General features: G+C 38.5%; 1 protein-coding gene across 1 annotated transcript in view; it reads left to right on the top strand.

Annotated features, from left to right (window-relative positions):
• Rtn4 (reticulon 4) overlaps nt 1-26143 on the top strand; it is a 54191-nt gene that overhangs the window by 21117 nt on the left and 6931 nt on the right. The window contains 2 exon segments of the mRNA XM_028891560.2: nt 20234-20441; nt 23126-23264. Coding sequence (XP_028747393.1) covers nt 20234-20441; nt 23126-23264 — 347 coding nt within the window.

Here is a 26143-nt window from a genome sequence, read left to right as displayed (position 1 = left end):
GATTCTAACACCAGCTAAAGATGCCTTGCCTTAGTGACAGGACAGGTGAACTTGCAGTGAGGTAAGTAGGCAAAAAGCAAAACCTTCTTTCATGTCCTTTGATCTGGGCTGCCCCACCTCACTTGATTCAGATTTAAGGTGGATCTTCCCAGCTCAAATGATCAAATCAAACTTCCCTACAGGTGTGCCCATCTGTTTGGGTTTTACTTAGTTGATTCCAGATGTAGTCAAGTTGACTACTGATACTAGTTGCATAGGTCCACCCCTTGTCAACTTGACACAAAATCACGTTCTGCTTAATTTCAAAATCAAAACAATAACCTTTTAGCTACTCTAAATAGAGCTGCAAGGGTTTTCAGATTCTCTTGTGATGGATATTACAGTCAGAATGTAAACCTACTTGAGATGGATGTGATAGTTTATCCTGTAATCCCAACACCGAGAGATGGGGGCAGGAGGACCACAATTTCAGGGTCATTTTGGCTGCAATTCCAGTTTAAGATCAGCCTCAAAAGTTACTTTTTTTTTTTTTTTTTTTTTTTTTTTTTTTGTCTAGGCTGGTAGCCAGGAAGCTGTAGCAATCCTCTTGTCTCTACCCTTCACTATTGTGAGGATAAAAGGCACACACAAGACCATATCCAGCTTCTTAGGTGGGTGCTGGGATTTGAACCAAAGTTCTTGTAGTTGCTTTGCAAGTGCTCCTAACCACTCAGCCATCTCTCCAGCCCAGTATTAGAATACTTCCTTTATATCACTGTAATCAGGTTGGCTTATGTAGCCAAGAATGACCATTATATGGCTAGCGAGATGGCTTAGTGGTTAAGAGCACTTGCTCTTGAAGAAGACTGGAATTTGGTTTCTAACACCATGTGGTAGCTCACAACTATTTGACAGCCTCTCTGACCCTCTAGGGCACCAGGCATGCATGTAGTACTCATATATACACAGGGAAAACATTCATACAAATAAAATAATACTCAAAAAGAATGACTACCTACTTCTGACTGTTTGCACCTTGCAAATATTGGGATTGCAGGCACTACCACTTCATGCAGTGCTGGTATTCAAACCAAGGTTTCATTCATACTACATAAGCACTAGCAGCTGAGCTATACTGTACACGATACAGTGTGTTAAATAAGTACTTAAAAATATCTTGCGTGTGAGTATTTTGCCTTTGTGTGTAGGGTGTGGTGTCTGGAGTCCAGAAGAAGGCTTCTGATCCCTGACAATGGAGTTGTAGAAGGTTGGGAGCCGCCATGTGGGTGCTGGGAACGGAAACCTGATCCTTTGCAAGAGCAGCAAGTGCTCCCGATGGTAGAGCAGTCTTTCCAGCCCCAAGCAAGTGCATTTCATAGAAATGGCCAGACAGACTCCCGCCTTCCTCCTTTACTCTTCCCTTTCTCCCCTCACCACCAGTGCCCTTTGTTCCGCTAGAAAGTTCACATCTACTTTCACGTCTCATATACGTACATAATGATATCATGTACAAGAATCACATACAGTCTTTCTGAGGCTGACTTAATTTACCTACCACAATTGACTTCAGTTACATCTATATTTTTGCAAATAACGTAACTTCATTGTTTATGGCTGGAAAAAAATGCCATTGTGTGTATGTATTGCATTTTCTTTATCCCTCTCTTGGTTGCGGGACATTAGGTAGGCTCCATGGTGGCTACTGTGAATGGTGCAAGTCTCTGCAATATGCTGACTTGGAGCCCTCTGGGAAAATACATACCCAAGAGTGGTATATCTGGATCATGTGTTAGTTAATTTTTTTAAAAGATTTGTTTACTTTTATTGTATTTGTATGAGTGTTTGCCTACATTTATGTATGTACACTGTGTACATGCATGGTGCCTATGGAGGCCAAAAGAGGGTGCCAGGTCCCCTTGAACTGGAGATTCAGATGATTGTATGTCATCATGTGGGTGCTGGGAACTGAGCCTAGGTCCTGCAAGAACACCAGGTGCTTTTAACCACTGACCCACATCTCTGGCCCCTATCATTAGTTTTTTGTTTTGTTGTTTTTTTGAGGAACCTTCGTACTGAATTCCATCATGGCTGGATTCATTTACACTTAAATCAGCAATGTGTTAAGTCTAAAACCTTCCTAGCATTTGTTGTTAACTGACTTTAAAAAACCCTTTATTACATGTATCTATTATTTTCTGTGTGCATGGTCATGCTTGTGCCTGACGTGGCTTCTGTGTGGAGGTCAGAGCACAACTGTGAGTAATCAGTTCTCTCTTTTCCACCGTGTTGGACCTGGAGGGGTCACACTCAGGCTATCAGGCTTGGCAGACCAGTGTCTTTACTGGATGAGCCACCTCACTAGCCTGTTATGTTTGCTTAATAACGGCTGTTGTGACTAGTATGGGATGGTCTCTCCATTAGTTCTAATTTGCATTTCTCTGACTACTAGTCAAGTTGAATGGTTTTTCGTGTGTTTATTGGGCATTGTGTTTCATCTCTTGAGAACTTCCATTAGTCCATTTTTGAGTTCTTTGTAGATATTAATCTTCTTGTCAGATAGTTTTTTTCTCCCATTCTATAGGCTGTCTACTATGCAGAGCTTTTTAATTTTTTGAGATCTTGTTTATCATTGTTGCAATTGTTGAGCAATTGAAATCCTGTTGAAAGTTCTTGCCTATGCCTGTTTTGAAGTATTTCTTCTCTAAGAGTTTGAGAGTTTGGGTTATTACATTAAGATCTTTGATCCATTTGTAGTTGACTTTTGTATAGGTAGAGAGATAATCCAGTGTCATACTTTTATATGTGGATACCCAGTTTTCTTAGTATCATTTGCTAAAGATAAAGAGGCTGCCTTTTCTCCAGCATTAGTCAAGCGGCTGTCATTGTGTAGTTTTACCTGGGCCTTTTGGATGTGCGCTTGCTCTTGTGCCAGTACCTTGTTACTTCGTTCTTGCCCAGTAGTACAACTTCATCCAACACAGTAATCTCTCCAGCATTAATTCTTTTTGCTCAGGATAGCTTTGGCTGTCTGAGGTCTTCTGGGTTTCTTTTTGAAACAAAAGCAAAAGATTGTTTTTTCTGTTTCTGTAAAGAATGTCATTAGAATTTTGATGGAGATTGCATTAAATCTGTAGATGGCTTTTGGTTGTATAGTCATTTTTATAATACTTTGCCTAGTCAGGATTGTGGGATATCGTTTTTTGACTTCCTTATTTTTTTTTCCAGATTTATTTTATGTGCAGGAGTGTTTTCCTACATGTATGTATGTGCTTGGTGCCCAGGGAGGTCAGAAGAGGAGAAGAGCATTCATTTTGAGAATGTTGCTATGGTCCAACAAGCGTTAACCATTGAGCTGTCTCTCCAGCCACATCTTCAATTTTATTCTTTAGTGTCTTAAAAGGTTTTCATGGTAGAAGTCTTTAACTTCCTTTGTTAGTTTATTTCAAGGGTTTTACAATTTGAAACAGGTTTCTCTGTGCAGCCCTGGCTAGCCTAGAACCTGAAATTCTCCCTATCTATAGACCAGACTGGCCTTGAGCTTAATTGAGTTCCTGCCTCTGCCTCCTGAGTGCTGGGATTAAATGCTCTCCACTTCTCCCCACTTCACATTGTTTGTTTATTTTTATTTTGAGGCAACTATGAAGAGGGTTTTGTCCCTGCTTTGTTCAATGGTGTGCACTTTGTTGTTAATATAAACAGCTACTGGTGTCTTTTTTAATGTTAATCTTGAATCCTAACCATTTTGTAGAGAGCATTTATCAGGTTATGAGCCTTCTTGTGGAGTCTTTAGGGTTTCTGATGTATAGAATTGTAACATCTGAAAATAGGATTTTTAAAATTTCTTCCTTTCTTGCGGCTTGCAGCAATTTGCCAAAACTAGGATTTCATATATTGGCCATTTGTGCTTTAGTTTTTATGAATTGTTTGTCCAACCTTTGCTCATTTTAAAGTTTCAATATTCTATTTATGATTTCATGTTCCTTATATGCAGACTGAAAATTCTTCCTGTTACAATATTTGCTCCATTTTCTAGAGATTTTTATGCTAGATGATTATAGCATTTCAGTGGCCTGCTTGACATATCTATCGCAAAGGAAAGCCTGTTTTTTTCTTTATTACTTGTCATTTCATTCTTAATTCTTTTTTTTTTTTTTTTTTTTTTTTTTTTTTTTTTTTGGTTTTTCGAGACAGGGTTTTTCTGTGTAGTTTTGCGCCTTTCCTGGATCTCGCTCTGTAGACCAGGCTGGCCTCAAACTCACAAAGATCCTCCTGCCTCTAATTCTGATTTATTTATAATTGTCTGGATTCTAGCAGAGTTATTTTCCCCATCATATTCTGATCCAGCTTTCTGGTGCCAGGCAACCATTCTAACTGAAGTGCTGGAAGATTTGAGTGGCCTTTGCTAGATTGCCAGTGGTCCTTTAGGCAATCAAATCCAGACTGGAATGTTGGCGCCACCTAGTGTTGGCAATGGAAAACCAGTCCTATGATTAAATGTCGTTGGTCACACAAAATTTTAGTGAATTCACACTTGCTAATGATTTTAAAAACAAGTTTATAAACAATTTTGACATTTTATACAGAATTAAATGTTTGAGTCATGCTGTTATAAGCATTTTGAAATGACCTTGAAGATTCCCCTAAAGTGTTTTCATTAAAGTAAAACATTTACTTAACTTTAAAATTTTAAGTCTAGAGATTAGAAATAAATGTGTGTGTGTTTTCTCATTGAACAACATTTTCATTTTCTCTGGATTTTAATATTCACTTATTGAAATTGCTATGTGAAGTTGTTAAGAGACTTTGAAAATGCTCTTTTTTGCATTTTATTTTTTTTTTAATTAAGAAATTTTCTACTCATTTTGCATATTAACCACAGATTCCCCTGTCCTCCATCTTCCTTCCCCCTACCTTCCCACCCCCCCCCCATTCCCACCTCCTCCAAGGCAAGGTCTCCCATGGGGAGTTAGCAGAACCTGGTACATAGAGTTGAGGTAGGTCCAAACCCCCCCCCCACACACACACCAGGGTGTCCCACCATAGGCATTGGGCTCCAAAAAGCTGGTTCATACACCAGGGACGGATACCTATCCCACTGCCTGGGGACCCCCTAAACAGTTTAAACTAAACAACTGTCTCGTCTATCTAGAGGGGCCTAGTCCAGTACCATGGGGGCTCCATAGCTATTGGTCCACAGTTCATGCATTTCCACTAGTTTGGCTGTCTGTCTCTGTATGTTTTCCCATCATGATCTCGATGTCCTTTGCTCATAGAATCCCTTCTGTCTCTTACCAGTTGGACTCCTGGAGCTCAGTCGTGGATCTCTGCATCTGCTTCCATCAGTCACTGGATGAGGGCTCTATGATGACAGTTAGGGTATTCACCCATCTGATTACCAGAGTAGGCCAGTTCAGGCACCCTCTTGACTATTGCCAGTAGTCTAAGGTGGGGTCATCCTTGTGGATTCCTGGGAACTTCCCTAGCACTCTGTTTCTCCCTATTCCTACAGTGTCTTCATTTATCATGGTATCTCTTTCCTTGCTCTCCCACTCTGTCCCTGTTCCAACTTGAACCTCTTGTTCCCCTATGTTCTCATCCCCCATCCCTTGCCCTCCATTACCCCCCTCACTCTCAGTTTGCTCATGTAGATCTCATCTATTTCTCCTTCGCTGGGGAATCCATGCATCCCTCGTAGGGTCCACCCTGCTAGTTAGCCTCCCTGGAGCTGTGGGTTGCAGTCTGGTTATCCTTTGCTTTACATCTAGTATCCACTTATGAGTGAGTCCATACCATGTTTGTCCTTCTGAGTCTGGGTTACCTCACTCAGGATGATCTTTTCTAGTTCCATCCACTTGCCTGGAAATTTCACATGATACCATTGTTTTTAACATATGAGTGATAACTTCATTGTGTAAATGTACCACATTAATATCCATATCACGAGTCTTTCTCCATTTCTGAAGTTGAGTTCAGCAGTGTTGAAGTACTGACTTTTAGTCCATAGAGGGCATTAGATTACAGGGTGTGGTAGGGTTTGTAATTAATGTCTCTCCATAATAAAACATCTAGTTTTTTACCTTTGTGTTGCTCAGAATTCTGAAATTAGTTTCAAGACTACTGTGTAACTGTCACTGTTTGATACTAGAAAAAGATTCTGGTTTTCCATAGTTAGTAGAAATAAGAATTATAGTTTCCCCAAACAGTATACAAGCAATGTCTTAATCGCATTTTCAAACAAATGGCTGTTTGGTTTTTTTTCCTTCTTATTTCCTTGTATCTCTGAACATTGTAAAGAAAACAAACAAGCCAAAGGTTTTGCTGGCTTCATAAGTAGTAGAAAGAATTGGGAAACTTGCCTTGAGAGAGCTGGATGAGGTGGAATGAGTAGACAGCAGTGTGGTCTTACTGCCGTCGGTTCTTTTGTTTCTTTTTTTGAAACAAAAACTACATAGCCTTGCTATGGAGTGCTGCCTGCCACCCATGCTGAGCTGTCACGTGTGCTCTGAGACAGTCCCTTCTGCTTGACATCCTTCCTAGTAGATACAGGTTTGACAAAAAAAAAAAAAAAATATGGCTCACACATGCTACTTTGTTTTATTTTTTATGAACACTTTCAGATTTTTTGTTTGTTTGTTTGTTTTTCGAGACAGGGTTTCTCTGTGTAGCTTTGCGCCTTTCCTGGAACTCACTTGGTAGCCCAGGCTGGCCTCGAACTCACAGAGATCCGCCTGGCTCTGCCTCCCGAGTGCTGGGATTAAAGGCATGCGCCAACACCGCCCGGCCCTCATATTTTTTATTAGGAACTTATTTAATAATATTTTTCTTAATTAAGTGCGCATAGTAACAAACTTAGTGTTTTGACTGAGCTATGGGAAGAGAGACAGTGTTTTAGAGCAAAGTACTTTTCAGAAATGAGTTGGGGGATCTTTGTTGGTTTTTGCTGTTATTGTTTAGCATTACACATAAAAGCTTGATTTGTGTGTGACTCCTCCTTTGGTATTCTGTATTTTTAAGAGAAAACTAGAGTACTACTCCAACTCATCAAAATATCATTTTGCAAGTTGCGTTGTGTGTCTATTGTTTGAGAATTATACTTGAAAGAAATTCATATGAAACTCACCAAGATGAGGTTTGATATGAAAATATGACCCATAAATTACATATTCATAAATTTTGCTTTGTTGGCTTTTCAGATTAAAGTATTTTGCGTAGCTAACTTAACTGCAGTTTTAAGACTGAGAGAGAAGTGTGTAAAAATGTCTTGATACCTGTTAGCTAGCTAATTTTCTCTATACTTAGCAGGAATTGTAATAACTGAAATTAAAGATTGAATACTTACTGAACTTAAAAGCTTCCAGTTTGCTTTCTTAAATATAAGTTCACAGTTCTAAAAGTGCATTAATAATTCATATGAGTGTATTATTGCATTCTTGGCACTTTAAACAAGTGAAGTACTATAAATGTGTGAGTTCTATAAATGCCGACTCCTTTTACTTTAGGAACTATGCAACCCAAAGGTAGTGTGCGAATGCTTTACTCTCTTAACTATTTCTTAGTCTTCTGGTTCTTGTTCTGTTGGAGCTCAGGTTAGAACCCCAAACCATGAGCCTGCTAGGCTTATGCTTACCAGTCAACTGCATTTCTTGTCCTTGTTTGTCAGCTTTGGTTTTGTTTTGTTTGCTGAGACAGGGTTTCTCTGTGTAGCCCTGGCTGTCCTGGAACTCATTCTGTAGACCAGGCCTTGAACTCCCAGAGATCCATCACCTCCTGGTAAGGTGAACTGTCTGTCAGTTTTAAAGAGATCATTTAAAAATGCCATTCTGGGAGTATTTTGTATTTGTTGAATAGTTTTGGATGCTAGACTTAAGAGGCCACACATTTTCATCCTTGATGTGGTCTGATGACAGTGTTCCCAAATAATTGCATTATATAAAGGCTTAGCAAGTAATGTTAAATATTAGTTTTTGAACTGAAAATACCTTAAAAATTCTTTTAAAATTGCTTTCTTTTATTTGTAATTGAGCAAGAGAGACAGATAATTGGGGGTTGGGATTTAGCTCAGTGTTAGGCCCTGGGTTTGGTCCTCAACGCTGAAAAAAAAATTGAATCATTGGCATTCTGACCATTGAAAGACTTTGCAGTCCACACACTTAGAGCAAGTTTCAGAAAAAAATGCCCCATTTCAGTTCAGTAACAGTCCTGAGATACATGGACCTCTATACATAGATTATATATATTATATTTTGGCATGCCATGTATTTAAAAATATTTTAGCTGGTTGAATTGCCACTCTGCATTTCCTTTTTTGCTTATGCAAATGTTAGCATCAGGTAAGCCAGTTGTAGAACATTAGAAAGACATTCTGCACTAGAATGAGTGCAAGTTTAATAAACTTTGAAAAAATTAGAAATACTGTATTCATTTTTATGCTTATTAAATCATGCCATTTTCATAGGAGAAATGATACATTTAGCATATGACTATTTCCCCCAGCCAAGATCTATTAATAGTGTCTGCAGTACTAGGTAGTTATTATTAAAAGATTGAATTGAAGCAGGTGATGATTCAGTATATCTGGTAGAATCTAGATTTCCAAAAACATGAAGAAAAAAAGCTTAGATGGCTAAAATTGAAAATTTCTCCACTGAAGTTATTTATTTAATAAACATAAATAACTAAATTGATTTTTTTTCTGATCATACCTTCCAGGATAAGTGCTTTATAAACCTTAGTAAACCCAGAAGAAAGGGCAATTCCCAACCTTGAAATTGGTTATTAACTCACTTGGATCAGTCCATTTCTATCTTGTGGGTTAACTGTTGATGTTAGAGTTTCAAGTGAAACTTAAGAAAAAAAAAAGAGGCAACAGAATTGAACTACCCCTCAAAAAGAAAAGAGAAATCTGTGTGGGTGCGGACACAGTTCTGTGTCCGTCTCGGGTGTGTTTAGTGGTTGGCTCTGTTGGAAGAGTCTTTCCCCTTTCTCTTGGTAGCGGCCCCTTCCCCTGCAAAGGCAGCTCCATTTGGTATGAGCAGCAAGCAAATGGCTCGGACACTAAACAGATAGAAGGGGAAGCATTAATGTCTGAGTATTAGTAGCCTAGTTACAGATTGTACTGCGTCAGCCTGCTCCACACCCCGAAGACGTCAGGTGACTCCAGTCCTGCAGCAGCTGTGCAGCGGGGAGACTGCAGACTTAGGCTGAGGAAGCAGGGATTTCATGTCTCAGGGAGAATTTCGCAGTTCACAGCTTTTCTGTTGGTATGCATAATTTGTAATTGCTGCTGGAGGGCAGATCGTGACAAGAAATGGACGGTCAGAAGAAACACTGGAAGGACAAGGGTATATCTTTTAATTATTCATTCGTTTTTTATGTAACCAGTAAGACTTCCGTGGGTAAGCTTTGCAGTTTAGGGCTGAAAGTGAAGGCTGAGCATGTAATGCCAAAGATTAAACAAACAGCTGCCCTTTTCTGTGTTTTCACAGTTGATCATAGGAAAGAAGTCAATATTCTGTTCAGTCCTGTTTGTCAGGTTCCTTTCTAATCTTGCATGTTGAAATTTGTATGGGATTAACATCTCATTTGCTGGTCACTTTGGTGTGGAAAATGTATAATTATTTCTGTAGTCGGTGATGGCATTTCTGTGACGACTTTAAATAAATGCCAGTTGGTGTGCTTGAAATCTGTCTGTAGGTTTGTAGATAGCAGAATTGCATTGCAAGAGGCCTTTTTTGAAAATTGAATATGAACCTTTGAAGCTCTTACTTGAATGCTTTTAAATTTTTATGTATCTTGAAATTATTCAGATGTATACATAGTTTTAAATGCATATCTAAATTTAAAGTACTAGCCTTTGTCCTTGTAATAACCAATCATTGATCTTGATCCCCCTCCTCCCCCTTGAAAGCTTAGATCCTTTTGAATCTTAGTGGATCACTGTTTAAGAATTTAAGCCTCCAAAGTGTAAAATGTTGACTATTGAATATTTTAACAGCATTTTATTATGTAGCTTGTCAACTGCTGTTTAATGAGAGAGAGAGGGCTGTGTGTCTGAACACTTAGAATAAGTTGTCCTAAAAATTATTAGAATTGTTTTTAATAGGCTAAAAATAAACATTTTACTCAAAGAAGATTTTTTGTTCTGTTTTCCTGGCTACTTTCACATCTTATAATTCTTTTAAAATGTTATTTCCTTCTGGAACAAAGTTATTAAGATAGGAATATGTTAAAAGCATTTCTAGAGCTGAGTAACTACAATGCCCTGCTTTTTAAAAAAAAAAAAAAAAAAAAAAAACCACCACAAACAAAAACTGCTCAGTAAAAAAAAGTGGGGGAAAGGTGAATTTAACATTGAATTTACATGAGACTCTGTTAAGGGTCTTTTATTCAACATAAAGAGGAGGAAAATAGCTGTGAACATTTCACATATGAGCTTAATAAAAAGGATTTCTCCTTATCTTAGCTATAGTGTTGAAAATGAAAAGTGAACCAATACACTAGTTTTTTGACAAGTTAAAATGATACCAATGATACTATAATAGGTACTGAAAAGCCACAGTAGGGCCACTTTTGCAACTTTCCTCTGTATGAATGATTTAAACTGTAGACTGCTTAATAAAATGTTAAGCTTTTACTTAAGGTTAAGGTAATGTAAAGATATACAGACAAGAAACTATGATGCAGTAGAATCCATCTTTTATCGAAGATTTGTTTAATTATTTAAAGGCCCTTAAACATAAACACAGATTCACTCTTGTTTGAGTACCTCTACAGAGGCTTGTCTTATTTATCTGTAAGCCTGATGGCCTGGTGCTTGTTAGTGCCTTTTGTTTTTTGTGCTTGTTTGAGTCAATCGGACCAACTTAACTATGTTTTTTCCTTATTCAGGGGTTGTTAATTAATGTTTTAGTGTTACAGATCATAGAGTAAAATTTAAATGGGAAATCACTGAGATATGAGAGAGAAATGAGTTTTTCCTCACAAGTGAGGAACCTAGAAGCAGGAGTCCAGCTGAGGAGTCTAGGTAAACTTAAAATATGTATGCTTACATCTCCTCATTCCTGTACTCTTGAACCCCCAGATTCCCAAATCTGATAGAAGTAACACATGTTCTGATTTAAGGGTGACTTTTTTTTGTTTGTTGGTTCTTTGTTTTTAGGGTTTTTTTTTGTTTTTTTGGTGAAGTTTTAAATGTGTTTGCTATTTGGGTGATTTTGTTTTTTCTTATTAGATCTTTTAGGCTAAAGCCAGCATCATAATTGGAAACCTGAGCGTTCTTTTTCAGATACCTCCACTGAATTATAACTGGGTCTTTGACAACACAACAGGAAAGAATTTCAGGACCAGACAGTAGGAAGAAGAATTGGTGCATTATTAAAAGAAATTCTAATACAAGCACAAAGGTTAAGACGTGCCCCAGAAGAAAATACATTACCATGAGCACAAAGTGTGGGCTTCTCAAAGAATTGGAATTAGCAGTAGGCATTATGCGTTTTGGTGGCACTCAAGGTACATCTCAAAGGATTACTAAGAAACTTTCTATAAATGAGATGATAGAATATGTCTGATGGTTCCTTGGGTGGGGTCAAAGTCTGATAAGTAAAATCAGGAGCCACTAGGGTTGACACAAGGGAATTAGGACTTTTCTGCCTCCCTCCCACCCCCTTTTTCGTTTGGTAAGTGCAGCTTCTGATGAGATTCCTAGAAAACTGCAAATGTTAATTATATTGGAATTCTTGATTCTTAGTTGGTAAAAGGCTTTACCAGGGTGAGGGGCTCCTTTCCCTTCCCATCCCCATAATTTTTCCTGACTTCCTAACCACACCTGCTTCATAATCACTAAAAAGATATGATCAAGACAGTGACTTGGATTTTCTGGATAGATAGGACAATAGCTGAAAGATAAATTGGGATCAAAGATGATGGAAAGGTAGAAGATCTGGGTCAGATTTCCTCAGACTTCTCTGTCTGGTTCATAAAAAAGATAGCTGTGATTCTAATTGGTCAAAGCAAGTCCTACAGGGCCTGGCAATCTGGTATCATTCATTTTATAATTGGGCAGATTTGAAAAAACAGCAATCTAGGATTTCAAGCCTCAGTTTTAGTATATTTTGATTTTGGCAGGTAAGAAACTTATTCTAAGATTTAAGTTTGTTCTATTGTGTGATTTATAGGGGTCCAGTTTTGAAGTTCTTTGTTTTTTTATGGCAAGATGCCCTAGAAGACACTTGGTTTATAAGAAAATAAAGAACTTTCTGGTGTTTTAAAGTAGGGAATAATAAATGATAGCAAGTTCATAAGGTTGGTTTGTGGTGTTGTGTAAGTTGGAGAAGAACCTAAAGGCCTGTGTTTGGGATGACTGTGGCTATGCCCAGATAAAAGACCGTCCTGAACCTCATCAGAAATAGGAATGAAAAACAAGTAACAGATTTGTGGAAACTTGGTGACATTTATAATAGATTGTAGGACTACGTGAAGTTGCAACCAGAATGAAACTACTATGTTTAGCAGATACAAGGTTTTGTTTTTGTTTTTTTTTTTTGTTTTTTTAAACAAAACAAAACACCAAATTGAGTTCCAGACACTTTGAATTTGAAGTGATGGAAATGCCAAGAAATGATAAGGAATGAGAAACAAATGCAGAGTGAAGAAAAGTATCTTTTTGAAAAACTGAAGATAGGGAAGGAAAGCTAATAGCACCCTACATTATGGAGCACCTGGAAAAGTTGACTCTCACAGCAGTAGAAGGAGCAGGATAGTGTAGTTGGACGTTTTCCTGTGTGACCCCAGTAAACACATAGAGGCTTATATTAATTATGAACTATATGGCCATTAGCTCAGACTTATTACTGACTAGCTCTTACATTTAAATTAACCCATAATTCTTATTTATGTTTAGCCACGTGGCTTGGTACCTTTTCTCAGCTCTGCCTTGTCATCTGCTTCCTCTGTGGCTGGTGACTCCAGACTCCCCCTTCCTCTTCCCAGAATTCTCCTCTCTGCTTGTGCCACCTATAGTTCCTGCCTGGCTACTGGCCAGTCAGCGTTGTTGTTTTGTTTTTTTTTTAATCAACCAATCAGAGCAACACATATTCACAGCATACAAAACGACATTCCACAGCAGGATAGTGTTGCTTCACCAACACAGAGGACTAGAGATTTCACCAACACAGAGACTGGCTGTAGAGAAGCTGTTTACTCTTATGCTTTTTCTTCCAATTTTTATTTTGACCATGTAGTATTTAAGGCCTTATTTTTCCCAGATAGATGTGATTTCAGCCTTCTTTAAACTCATTTTTTGATTGTCAGTTTGTGTCTTCTATTATCATTATGAATGGGCTCTTTTTCCTGTAAATTCCTTGAAAGCAAAAAAACTGATTTCTTCACTGATCCTCATTGACATTCAACAACTTTTCTATAAAATGACAGAGCTTTAACAGTTTACTCCTGGCCTTGAGAAAATACTAATTGTTTTTTTGGATTGGGGATTTAGGATTCCCCTTTTCCCTTTTCTTAAAGGAGTGATGGAACAACTAATAAATTAAGAATTTTAGGGGACCAGAGAGATGGCTCAGCAGTTATGAGAAATGGCTTCTCTTCTAGAGGACCTGGGTTTGATTCCCAGCACCCACATGGCAGCTCACAACCATCTGTAACTCCAGTTCCATGGGATCTGATGTCCTCTTTTGCCCTCCATGGGTGACAGGGACACACATGTTGCACAGACATAAATGCAGGCAAAATACTCCTACATGCAAAAGTAAATACTTTTTAAAGAGGTGTTTTTGTTTTTTGTTTTTCCAGACAAGGTTTCTCTATGTTACAGCTCTGTGTAACACTAGAACTCTGTTTGTAGACCAGGCTGGCCTCAAACTCACAGAGGCCTGCCTCTGCCTTTCCCCAAATGCTGCGATTAAAGTTGTGGGCCACCACCCCCAAGGAATCTTGTCATTTACATTTATTCTAACCATATAGTTTTGTAGATAGGAAAACCAAAGATACTGAATTATTTGCATAGGACCATAAAGCTGTATCCTGAGGCCTTTATTTTGTAGTTTGTGTGTGAACAACAAAAGAGCGATGGGAAAAAGCTAATGACCGTGTGTTGATGTTTGACCCATGCATAGTCTCATTGTGGCAGCTTTTTGTATGTGGTATACCATTTACCATTTATTTTTATGTGATTGCTCTTCAGTAAAAGAGTAGTAGTCTGTTACGCCAACTGTGGAAAAAGGTAGGTGTGGTTAGTAGGTTAATATTCTTAAAAAGATTAAGTCTACTGAGACCTCCACTGGGCCTGGGATATAATTTCTAAGGACTGGTTTACATACTTGAATGTAGGAAGAACACTTAAGCAGTGAATACAAGTTCTCTCTCTCTCTCTCTCTCTCTCTTTTTAACTTGGTCTCATCTGTTGCTAGGATTTGGGCTTAAGGGTGTTGAAATTTATTTAGCCAGTGTTGTTTGAGAGCTATGTTCTGAGACCAAACTACCCTTCTCCGCTTTATCATAGCCAAGGTGACTTATACTACTGGGTAAATGCATGTATGTATGGACATATATTTCATTAATCTATTTAATGATTTTCACACTTACTTCTTATGTATGTGTGAGGTGGTGGCTTTTCTCAATATATCACCACCATTTATTTATTTTGTATAAATACAAACCAACTGAAAGATGAAAAGCCATGAAGTGTTAACAGTCAGCTTGCATGTCGGTAGGTGAGAGTTGAACATTGAAATGGATTTGGGGATGTCTCCTTTCAGACTACAGACTTGCAAAATTGTGATTTTCTTTAAGAATGTGAGCAATCAAAGCTATTGTGTGTACTCTTTCCATGTATGCAGTCTTTTATAACTAAAAATTATCAAGTTTTGGGCAAGTAAAGAGAGTTGGGTGGGAGTAGATATGATGTGACATATTAACGAGAATATATTTAGTTTTAACTTAAAATGGTATTAAATCTGTGGATTTTCATATGAATAGGAAATTATACCATGGTTTAGAAAAACTAGAAATGTGAAGTTAGGGATATTTTCTGCTTTGTTTTTGTGTTGATCCTCCCCCCATTTAAAATATTACTTAGTTGTGTGTATAAGTGTGTGGACACCTCATGCACCAAAGTGGGAGATGAGAGGAGAATTTCCCGAGTTAGTTCTCTCCCATGGTGGGTCTTGGGCGTCAGACTCACCTGAGTCTGAGTCTGGCTTGGCTTTGTGGCAGGTGCCTTTACCCCCTTGGTCATCTTGCCAGCCCTTTTTAAATTGGAAGCTGTATGAAGTAAATCAATAAATCAATGGTTTTAATTACTAGTGAGTTGAGTGTGGTGATGTGGTCACTATTTTCTATTTTTTTAAAGGCATTTTTAGAAATAGGGCTTTAAAATAGAAACCTGGCTTGAGGCTAACTTTAGTGTGAACTTGATCTAAGGCAAATGGAATAGGATGACTTGTGCATGTACAGCAGTTGGTCTGGCACTATTTTTAGTGATAGCAGATGACACTGTGATTACCAAATGTATGCAGCTCTTCTTACTTTGCATCGAGCCATTGAAAGAAAGACGAGTTCCTTAGCATTTCAATTTTAGTTAAAGTGCATTATACAAAATAATCAAAAGTTTTCTAGTTTTTCAGAAAATTTTGAAAAACAAAAATAAGACTGCAGGGAATAAGTCCTTTCCCCCCCTAAATTACAGGTATTAATTTAAATTGATTGACATACATGTTTTCCACAGTTGTGAGGGGGAAATTGTTGTTCAATTCATCTTGGATCTTTAAAAAGGGTGTTCCATGAATATTTTATGTAAGAGTTAAAAAGGTTCTTTATAAAAATAAGTCCTTTATCTGATACTTTTTAAAAATAAAATTTATGTATATGAATGTCTTGCCTGATGTATGTCTGGTATACATGTACCTGGTGCCATAGAGCTTCCCTCCTTCCTATACTTGTATGCATGTGTAGGAGTTGTGTGTGTGTGTGTGTGTGTGTGTGTGTGTGTGTGTGTGTGTGTGTTTGAAAGTGATCCTGGTTCTATAAGAAACTAGGCTGAGTAAGCCATGAGGAGCAAGCCAGTAAGCAGCACTCCTCCATGGCCTGTGTATCAACTCCTGCTTCTAGATTCCTGCCCTATTTGAGTTCCTGTCCTTCCTCCCCAATTTGCTTTTGGTCATGGTGTTTCACCATAGCAATAGAAAGAAACCCTAACTAGGACAGTATCCCATATCTTTTTAATTTCACGTAGATATTCTCCTTGGCCTTTGTGATTCATTTCACATGCAATGATTCTTTGCCTATATTCTGCCCATTCATCAAGCGTGCAGATGTGCAGCAGTGTTTTTGTTTTTTTTTGGCCCTACTTAGTTTTATCTTTTCTAAAAAATCTTGTATAAAACAAGTGTCTGTTCAAATATAGGTTACTTTTCAAGGACATGCAGAAAATGTGAAAATAATTAAATTTAGTAGAAAGGAAATGTGAAAACTGCCTGGCAGTGACGGTAACATGATATGAATCACACTGCAACATTTTGAAGAACTTGAATATGCTGACCTTTCTGTTTGTACCGTGCAGAGTACTTTTACACTCTGTCTCGTTATATCCATGACCTGCCACTTCTAAAGTGTAAAAAAACTTTTTAGAATTTTTTTATTTTTTTCTCATTATTACAATTATGTAGTTTATAATTGCTTGAAAAGTAATAGGATTATGCACTTAGTGATTCCATAAAGTTTATGCTTGGCACATAATAAAATGTTTCTAGGAAGGTTCAATTTTAAACCATTTAAGCTTTCTTCTACCCACAGAAACCTAGATCTTAAAAGAAGAGGGAATGTTTTAAAGTTGCATAGGCACAGGCTAGTGGTGATAGTAGAGGTTCATTGATTAGGCCACTAATGGGGACTTGAGTGTAGGACTGATGCATGACTTTGTGCTACATATGAGTCATGTTAGCTTCTGAAGGGAAAAGAAATGATAGAGGCTGGAGTTTGATCTAAAGTAGACAGTTGCAAACCTAGTACTAGGAGGTGGGTCTCTGAAGCCCTGGCCCTGGCCTTTTCTTTCTGCTACATTCATTAATATGTAAAACAGATTAATTATAACCTTACCTAATCTAATCATTAAAACTCTTTGAATATTTCTGCTTTTACACACACACACACACACACACACACACACACACACACACACACACACTGCAAGTCTAGTTGTAATAGTCATTGGATGCTCTTAATAAGCATAGTGAGTACACTTGCATTTACTCCTGCATTTGGCCATCTTCCCATTAATGATACTAGAGACTAATAAACAAATGCTTTTGAGTGCTTTGAGAACCAGACATTTTTATAAAAGAGCATTTTTATATGAGTTTAAAATGATTTGATATTAAATGAAAGAAAAAAATACTGATCTGTTCTCAATTGGCATTATCTTAAAATATTATTGTGTGTATTGGGGCATGTGTGTGTGGAGGTCAGAGGTCAACTTGGAAGTGTGCTCTTCACTTTTACTTGGGTTCTGAGGAATTATCAGCAAGCACCTTACCCATTGAGACATCTAAGTTTGGTTTTTGTTTGCTTGTTTGTTTTTTGAGACCGGGTTTCTTTGTATAACAGTTCTGGCTGCCTTATAGACAAGGCTGGCCTCAACCTCACTGAAATCCGCCTGGCTCTGCCTCCCAAGTGCTGGGATTAAAGGCGTGCGCCACCACTGCCTGGCTGGACATCTAAGTTTTAAAATTCTTTTTTTCTTTTCTGTGTGGTTTACAGTGTGGCATTGTAGTTCAGGTTAATTAACTTAATCATAATGATATAAATTTCTTTTTCTCTTTATGTCTTTACTACTTAAATATGTGGATAATAAAGGTGGTGATTTTTGTGGCAATATTAATATCAACACAAGTATCAATCCTGAGTTTACTAGTTTATTATGCTTAGTTCTGTATAAAGTGTTTTATATTAATCATCTTATTGATGGAAAATCTTGATTCACTTTCCTCATGTAATGAATCACATCTCAGTGAGACAATTCCTATTCTTATACACAGTTTAACGGTGAAGCTCTAAGCGTAGAGGGTTTAGTGACTTGCCTGGGGTTACATCGCTAGCAATTTAGCACTGTTGACGGAGTCTAGGTCACCCAGCTCTAGAGCCTGGAGTCTGGTCTTACATAAGACACTGTTGTAGGACACAGGGGCGCCTCACAGGAATTGCTCTGCCATTGCTGTCAGTGTCATGTCACTGCCTTCCTTGCGCTCCCAGGAGGAGACAGTGACATTATTAGCTTTTGGAAGATGTTAGGTCCTGCACCTTTATGTTTCCTGGCTTCTTAATGACAGCTGGATTCCTCATTTCAGAGTGTTTTTGAATTTCTTTCAGCTTCTTTGTCCCATTCTTGAGTTCTCTTAAAGTGTAATATTTACTTTAAAACTTTGTAGACTTGACTCCATAAGTTGTGTAGCCCTAGGAAAGATAATTTAGCAATTGAAAAGAGCCTTAAAAGTATATTTCTCATTTTCAGGCTTCCTATTCATTTCACTAGGTTGTCTTTCTGTTTTTGAGTTATGATCATGTTATGTATACCTAGTTGGCCTGGCACTTGCTGTTTTTAGTCTGGTTAGCTTCAAACTTACAACCACCGGTGCCTCTGCCTTCCAGGTGCTAGAATGCCACCATCGTGCCTTAGCCTAGATTGAATTTCAGTGTTTGCTCAATGTCAGAAAACTATTGATATTGTTGTGATCTCTTTATTGACTGATATTGTTCATGGTGTCATTTTGACTGCACAGATTGAATGTTTCAAGGTCTGGTCAGTCTTCACATGCATTTGTAGGAACAAGTTGCATGCATCAGAACTGATATAGTTATTATAGGTGGAAGGCTTAAAATCACAGTCTGAAAATAAGCAACAAAAGGAGCTGTGAATATATATGGAATGGAGATCCAGCTCAGGACTATGCACATGCTAGGCATATGCTCTACTGCTAAGCTACACTTCAAGCCTCACTTACTGAATGCTTAAGATACGCACTCAGGGGGATTAAGGGCTTTGTAATAATGCTTAGCATTTTATAGCTCACATACATATTTTCCCCTACAAAAGTACCTCTGATGATAAATAGAAACCCTGCATATTTAGGAGTTCTGGGGATCAAAACTAAAGCAGCCCCTTAAATTGTGACTTTTAAAAATGTTACCTTCTTAAAATTAGCAAAAATTAAAAATTCTACTTGAGTATTAACATACTTGTTCTACTATAAAATGTGTGAAGTATTTGTTCTGTTTTACTGTTTCTACTTTACCATCAAAGAGCACTTGGTACACTTCAGAGTTCTACTTGGGTTGAGTACAATCTGATCTTGAGACAACAAGCCTGTGGGTAGTTGAGCTTGCAACAGCCCTGTTTCCAGTGGCCCAAACCTGACTGGCTCTGTTGGCTTTGTCTGACTCCACACCACATGCTACGGAATATTATAGTGTGTAGAGTTGAGATTGTTTTTTTTTTTTTTTTTGACCACTACAATATTTCTGACATTTTCTTCCCTTGAAGGAAATTAGTTTTTGAGATGTCTAAATGCTGTTTCCCCTCTGCCTTTTACTGTAGGTAACTTCTGTTAGTGCCAGGCTAAGATACCATTTTAGGATTTTCAAAGAGCTTCTAAAAGCCAACCTGTAAATCTCAGATTTTCAGCTGTTAGTTTCAATTTTTCAACATTTTAAAAAATTTATGGGGCTGGAGAGATGGCTCAGTGGTTAAGAGCACTGACTGCTCTTCCAGAGGTCCTGAGTTCAATTCCCAGCAACCACATGGTGGCTCACAACCATCTGTAATGAGATCTGGTGTCCTCTTCTGGCCTGCTGTCATACATGCTGTATACATAATAAATAAATAAAATCTTTAAAAAAAATTAATTGTATATACTTAATTTCAATAGCCTTTTTAGTTTATATTCTCTGTAATTTAAATATCGTGAATAGTATGAAGAAGAAATAGTGTCAAGATGATGACAAGGGACCTCGGCCAGGCCTGAGACATTTAAGAGTAATGTGTAGCTAGAATTATTTGGTCACGTAGGTGGGAGGTTGGCACGAAAGAAGGTGTGTGGTAAAAAGTGCAAATGTAGCGTTACACTGACAGGCAGCTTACAATGAGTTTAATGACCTAGGCTTGAGTCCTCTGTATGTAGAGCAAATGCAAATGTGCTGGATCCAAATGGTTAAAATCATATTCTAATTTCAGACTTCTTTGCATTTTTAGTTGTTGACCTCCTCTACTGGAGAGACATTAAGAAGACTGGAGTGGTGTTTGGTGCCAGCTTGTTCCTGCTACTGTCTCTGACAGTGTTCAGCATTGTGAGTGTAACGGCCTACATTGCCTTGGCCCTGCTCTCTGTGACTATCAGCTTTAGAATATATAAGGGTGTGATCCAAGCTATCCAGAAATCAGATGAAGGCCACCCATTCAGGTGAGATGTCTAAAAAACGACAATAGTGTGAACAGGGTTAGTAGAGACTTCAGTCTCCTATCTGTAGAATTATAGGCATGTGCTTTCTTGGTTGCTTAGAGATAATTATATAGGAAGCTCTATCAAGAGCATCTGCCTTTGAGATTTCTTGTGGTAGAAACGACTGGACTCATTTATTAGTAGATACTGGTTATCATAATGGATTTAGTTCTGTTGTCTTCACTGTTTATATTTGTTTGCTCCCTTGTTGATACCTTAAACGCTATCTGATACTATACACCTTTTCCATTGCCCTCCACAGTGTATATTCTTACCTACACTTTACTACCGTTTTTTCAGGGCATTGCATGGAGAGGGGAAGAAACAAGGTTTTAAATGGAGCTTCAAAATATCAAAGTCATGCCACAAACCATGAACAAGTATGATTTCAGAGCAGTTTTAATGAAATGTATGAAAATGTCATAACAATATAACTTCTAAATTATCCACAGTATTAGTTTTATATATCATTTAGTTTAAAGTTTTTTTAAAGACTACAGTTTTTTATTTTTATATTTCTCTTTAAACATACCTTTTTTATAAAGGCATTTTATAGTCTTGTATAAATTCAGCTGACGTGCCAGTTTAAGTTTGTTGAACAGTTTTCCAGTTGCCTAGTAGCACTGGTGCAGGTGAAATTGTACAGTTCATTTCCCTGTGTAAGTGGGAACAGTGATGAGCAGTGTGTTACTCTCTCATATAAGTGCCTGCCAGTGGCACTGGTGCAGGATGCTGCAGCAGCAGAAGCAACAGCAGTAGTACAAAGAACAGAGTTCTAAACTTTCTTCAGCCAAATCTGTATTTCTAAGAATTATATGGTAAGACTGCTTGTTGTGAAAACAGGTGGGCCCAAGTTCTGACCTCTAGCACCTACATGAAAACTGGTCACTGCTGTGGATACTTGCAACCCAGTTGTTGGGGGTCAGGAACGAGTGGATCCTGGGAGCTTGCAGGCCAGCCTAGACAAATAGTGAGCTTCAGATTCTGCCTCAAAGGTTTGAGGAAGACACCAGACACCTCCTCACTGCCACATGTAACCACATACACACGTGCACATATACCACATACACTTATTTCATAGTGTAATTTCATAAATAAATTACTGCTGCCTTAAAAATTGATGGAAAACTTTGAATATTTTAATTTGATATTTATTATTGACAGTGGTATACCAGTGTTTTACAGTGTTGTACTAGTAAAGAAATATTCTTGATTCCAAATAGTCTAAGTAGGGAAAATATGTCTGTATTCAGAGCTGGATATGGTTGATAATAGTAGAAGAAAACATTGTTTTGAGGTATGAAAGAGTGGTAGATTACATTGGGGTATTAGGGACTCATATCTGATATGGCTTCATGTCTGGGTGGAATCTGAGGTGAGGCTAGTTTATGGTACAAGTTGTCACCAGAGACAAGAAGTGAACTTTAGGAAAATAGCCTGCTGACTAAGGCATTATGGCTTAAAAAATGTTTTAAAACGACTTGTTTCTGGTTTCAAGATGGGGAACAGTGGGAAGGTTAACAAAAGCAGGTGGGCTCTATGGTTGAAAAGTTGAAATGGAAGTGATTTGAAAACATCTCTTTATCTGATATATATAGTTGGAAACTTGACCCAGAGAATTTAAATGCTTTTGCAAGATTATTTAGCTAGCAAGTAGCCAATCTTCTAATGCCTTCAACCCAGACTCTTGTTATTTTAGGGCACTTAGGTAAGGCTGATCTGGCATTGACTAAGAGAATAGATTAATCAGAAACAGGTTTGTATACTGATCGAATATTTCAGTGTGCAAATAACAGACACTTAACAAGAGGAGACATTTGGGGCATATTGCAAAGGCAGGTAGGAGGCAGGTTGTCTCAAAGGACACATATGTGGAGACATAGGATTAGTTTGGGTGTTGTGCTTCAGATAGGAGAATAGTTTAGCTAACATGTCATCTTTGAAATATTGACCACTCCCAAATTTATACCTTCTTGAATTTAACGTGTCTACCCACTACAGCATACATGAGGGTATGAAAATAGAAAGTTTTATTGGTGTTGCCACTGTACTTTTAGCAGCTACTTTACAGTTTAGTATTTAACATTTTTGACAGTGAAATAAGTGGGACCTTTGATAGTAGAACTTAATGAGATCGTGTAATTTCTGAGTGCTTTGGAGGCCCCAGCTGTGTTAATAAACACTCTACTCATTAAATCCTCATAACCTCCATTTTAAATGAGGAAGCAGGTTTAGAAGATTAAGTTTGCAAAGTTAGATGACTAAGAAAATGATAACACCTAAGATTTAAACTCAGATCAGCCTGCCTTTAAAACAGGCTTCTATTTCTATTTCAGTTGACAGTGCATACCATTAAAAGTACCTTGGGAATTTGGATTTTGTTTATTTTGTTTGAGATAGAGTTTCATTCTGTAGCTCAAGTTGGTCTTGAACTAGCAGCAATTCTCTTAGCCTCTCAAGTGCTGGGATTATAAGCATGAGCTACCACAGCCAGTTTACTTGTTTTTTTTTTTTTTTTTTTTTTTTTTTTTTATAGTAGGCCTTTGTAGTAGATTGTTGTAGACTGTTAATCTTTTATAGATCTGTAATTACTGATTTTGACATTTGGGGATCAGTGGCAGTTATGGTCGGTTTTGTTTTCTTAGGGCATATTTGGAATCTGAAGTTGCTGTATCAGAGGAATTGGTTCAGAAATACAGTAATTCTGCTCTTGGCCATGTGAACAGCACAATAAAAGAACTCAGGCGCCTCTTCTTAGTTGATGATTTAGTTGATTCCCTGAAGGTAAGTTTATTTTACTTTTCACTTTGCTATATATAGAATTTAATATCAGAAAGGCTAGTTATATATAATTCTATTTTTCTATACTCAAATAAATCATGAAGATGGAATGAAATCATGTGAATGTAAATTTAGGTTTTAAAATTCAGTGTCCTGTGTTTAGACTTGTATGAGAACTAGTTTGCCATTTTTCTTAAGAAAAAATGCTTTTAGAAAAGAAATTGAGAGGAAAAGTGGGTTGGTGACTTCTTCAGATGGAAGTTCATTTAGGGCTCCATAAAATGACGCTGCTTCATCCTGTCAGCACACAGAGTACCCCCGCGTAGCAGGGAGAGAATGGCACAGTGTCTTCTTTAAAGGTGATGGATATCAAAGCCGCCGTCATTCAGTCGCACACTCTATAGGGAAGGGTCTTTTTGGGTAAACTGTGTGGTTGATTGGTAAATGGCACTGGTGGTGGCACTGGTTACCGGCGGAAAAGTCATGAGCCACTACCAGAGTTACAGAGAGCTTTATGAGAAGGAAGGAGGGGATAGGAGAGAGGAGAGCCAAGTCTGGAGAGAGAGAAAGATGGCGGGAACAGAGCAGAGCAGGGAACAGAGAGGGGGTGGGGTGGGGTACACATCAGGCTTTTTTTAAGGTGCAGATTGTGTGACCACACCACACACTGTACGGAGTTGCTAGTCGCCAGTGCCCTTGATGACGTAAGATGCAAGACCCTAGCTGCTCATGGACGGAGTAAGGGCAGGATCCTAACAGTGGTTCCACATGAGAATTTGCTTTCTGCATATTACTGTATATGGGTAGCACAGATTCCATCGGTTTATTTCCACTGTGTAAGTAAGTATACTTACTTCATCCAGGGCATTTTCTTAAAATTTTTCTTAGTGAAAAAACTTGATTTAAAAACTAAAAACTTAAGACTCAGGTGGCTATGGGCCAGGCATGGTGACACATGACTTTAATCTCACAATGCAGGAGGTAGAGGCAGGAGACTCTATGAGGTCAAGGACTAGCCTGGTATTCAGAGAAAGAGTTCTAGGCTGCCCAGGGCTACATAGTAAGTCCCTCCCCCTCCACCCCCCTCCAAAATATAAATAAAATTACATTATAGCACTCAAGAGTCTGAGGTAGGAGGGTCAAGTTTTAGAGACAGCATTGCCTTTCCAAAGAGAGTTCCTGTGTGTTAGCTTTATGTGTATGGTCCTGTTTGTACATTGTAGTTTTTGATTCCATGGAAAAGCAAGATTTTCTGCTGGAGTCCAACTCCAGTGGGGTTCAGGTCCCAGAGAGGAGGTGTGGAGTCGGTGAAGGGGAGGAAGAGACTGACAGGATCTAAGGGTGAATCGGGATGCTTGCCACTTTATTGGGGGGGGACGACCTACACCTTTATATTCTATAATTGCACAATAGTTTAGCCACAAGCAAGATTGAGAGCAGACTCAATGATTCAGGGAAGAAAGCGGCCATCAACTTTATCATGACATTTTTCCTGAGACAAAAGTAAGTTCAGGAAGTATCTAAAAGCCTGTTGTTCTTTAAGGTTTAGTAACTTCCCCTGGCACCCTTTTAATCTTCCTCCTGAGCAGTCTCAGCCTTCTTGGTCAGGAGGTGTCAACCAAAATATCTGCTTTGGGGATGAAAAGGGAATATTTATTCCAAACTGCCAGGGCTGTCTCTGGGGAAGCAAGGAAGAGCTCTGATGGGGCCTGTGAGCAGGGATTGAAGGAGTCTAGAGGTTAGTGTTGACCTTGACAAGTTAATAGGCACCCCAGTCATAGTCAATGGAAGGGTCAGAAGTTCCTCCTGCCAGAGATAAGGAGAAAGATTGCCTTTTAGCAAGCAGAACTTTCCTCAAGCCCCTGAGGGAGTGGGGGCCCACTACCAAAGCCTGACCTTGGGAAAAGAACCAGACACTCCACTACAAATAAGAGCAATTTCTTTCCTTGAGGGGCTGGGTGCAGTGTTTGCACCATGTAGAATAAATAAGCACTGAGCTGTTGCCTAATTGCATTCCTTTGTGTCTTAGTCTTACCATATGGGCTTGTTCCCCTCCTGCACTCCCAAAGGGAAGGCCTTACTCTCTTTCTATTATACCATACCATTCTGATTCCTCTATATTTATTAACTGAACTCTTGCCCTTAATGGCTTCAGGCTCTGGATCTGGGCCCATTGTTTCTCTTGACTGTTAGATGTGCCCAGTTAGTAAATCTTTAACTTTTGTTCTGGGTGTAGTTAGGGGGTTACACTTGGTGTAATGGGGATTTCTGTGTACAGAGTCATCATGCTGTATGGTTCCATAGTAGCAGGGATTTTTCCCAAAGAAGTGATTTCCACAAAGAGTGGAGAGTTGTGATTGCAGTGTTGAAATGCTGGAATTGATCAAGCAGCAGTGCTCACCATGTGGAAAATTTCCTTCTGAGAATGGACTCCTAAAAAAATTTTTTTTTAATCTCAGCACTCAAGAGGCAGAGGCAGGCAGATCTGAGGCCAGCCTGGTCTACAGGGGGAGTTCCAGGACAGGCTCCAAAACTACATAGAGAAATCCTATCTTGGTGTATGTGTGTGTGCGTGCCCCCCTATCAGTTTTTGATTGGAAATTACTTTAATGTTAGTCATTATGCGGGGCTGTGTTATTCATTAAATGATGCTGTTTACCGTGTGAGAAAGCCAGGAGGCACAAACAAAGCCCACTGTAAGAGTTTATTAGGGGAAGAGGAACAGAGAGGATGTGCTTAGGCCTATGGAAGATTGTGCAGGGAGAGAGGAGGGAGGGGTCTGTGACCCACTTTTTATGGACTCCCCCCCACATGCACATATGGGCCAACATAGCTTCGCCATGCATGTGCATAGATTACGCGGTCATGCAGCAGTCAAGGAT

The sequence above is a fragment of the Peromyscus leucopus genome, chromosome 10, assembly GCF_004664715.2.
Source record: "Peromyscus leucopus breed LL Stock chromosome 10, UCI_PerLeu_2.1, whole genome shotgun sequence".
NCBI classification, from domain to species: domain Eukaryota; kingdom Metazoa; phylum Chordata; class Mammalia; order Rodentia; family Cricetidae; genus Peromyscus; species Peromyscus leucopus.
This window is presented reverse-complemented; position numbering and strand designations above follow the sequence as displayed.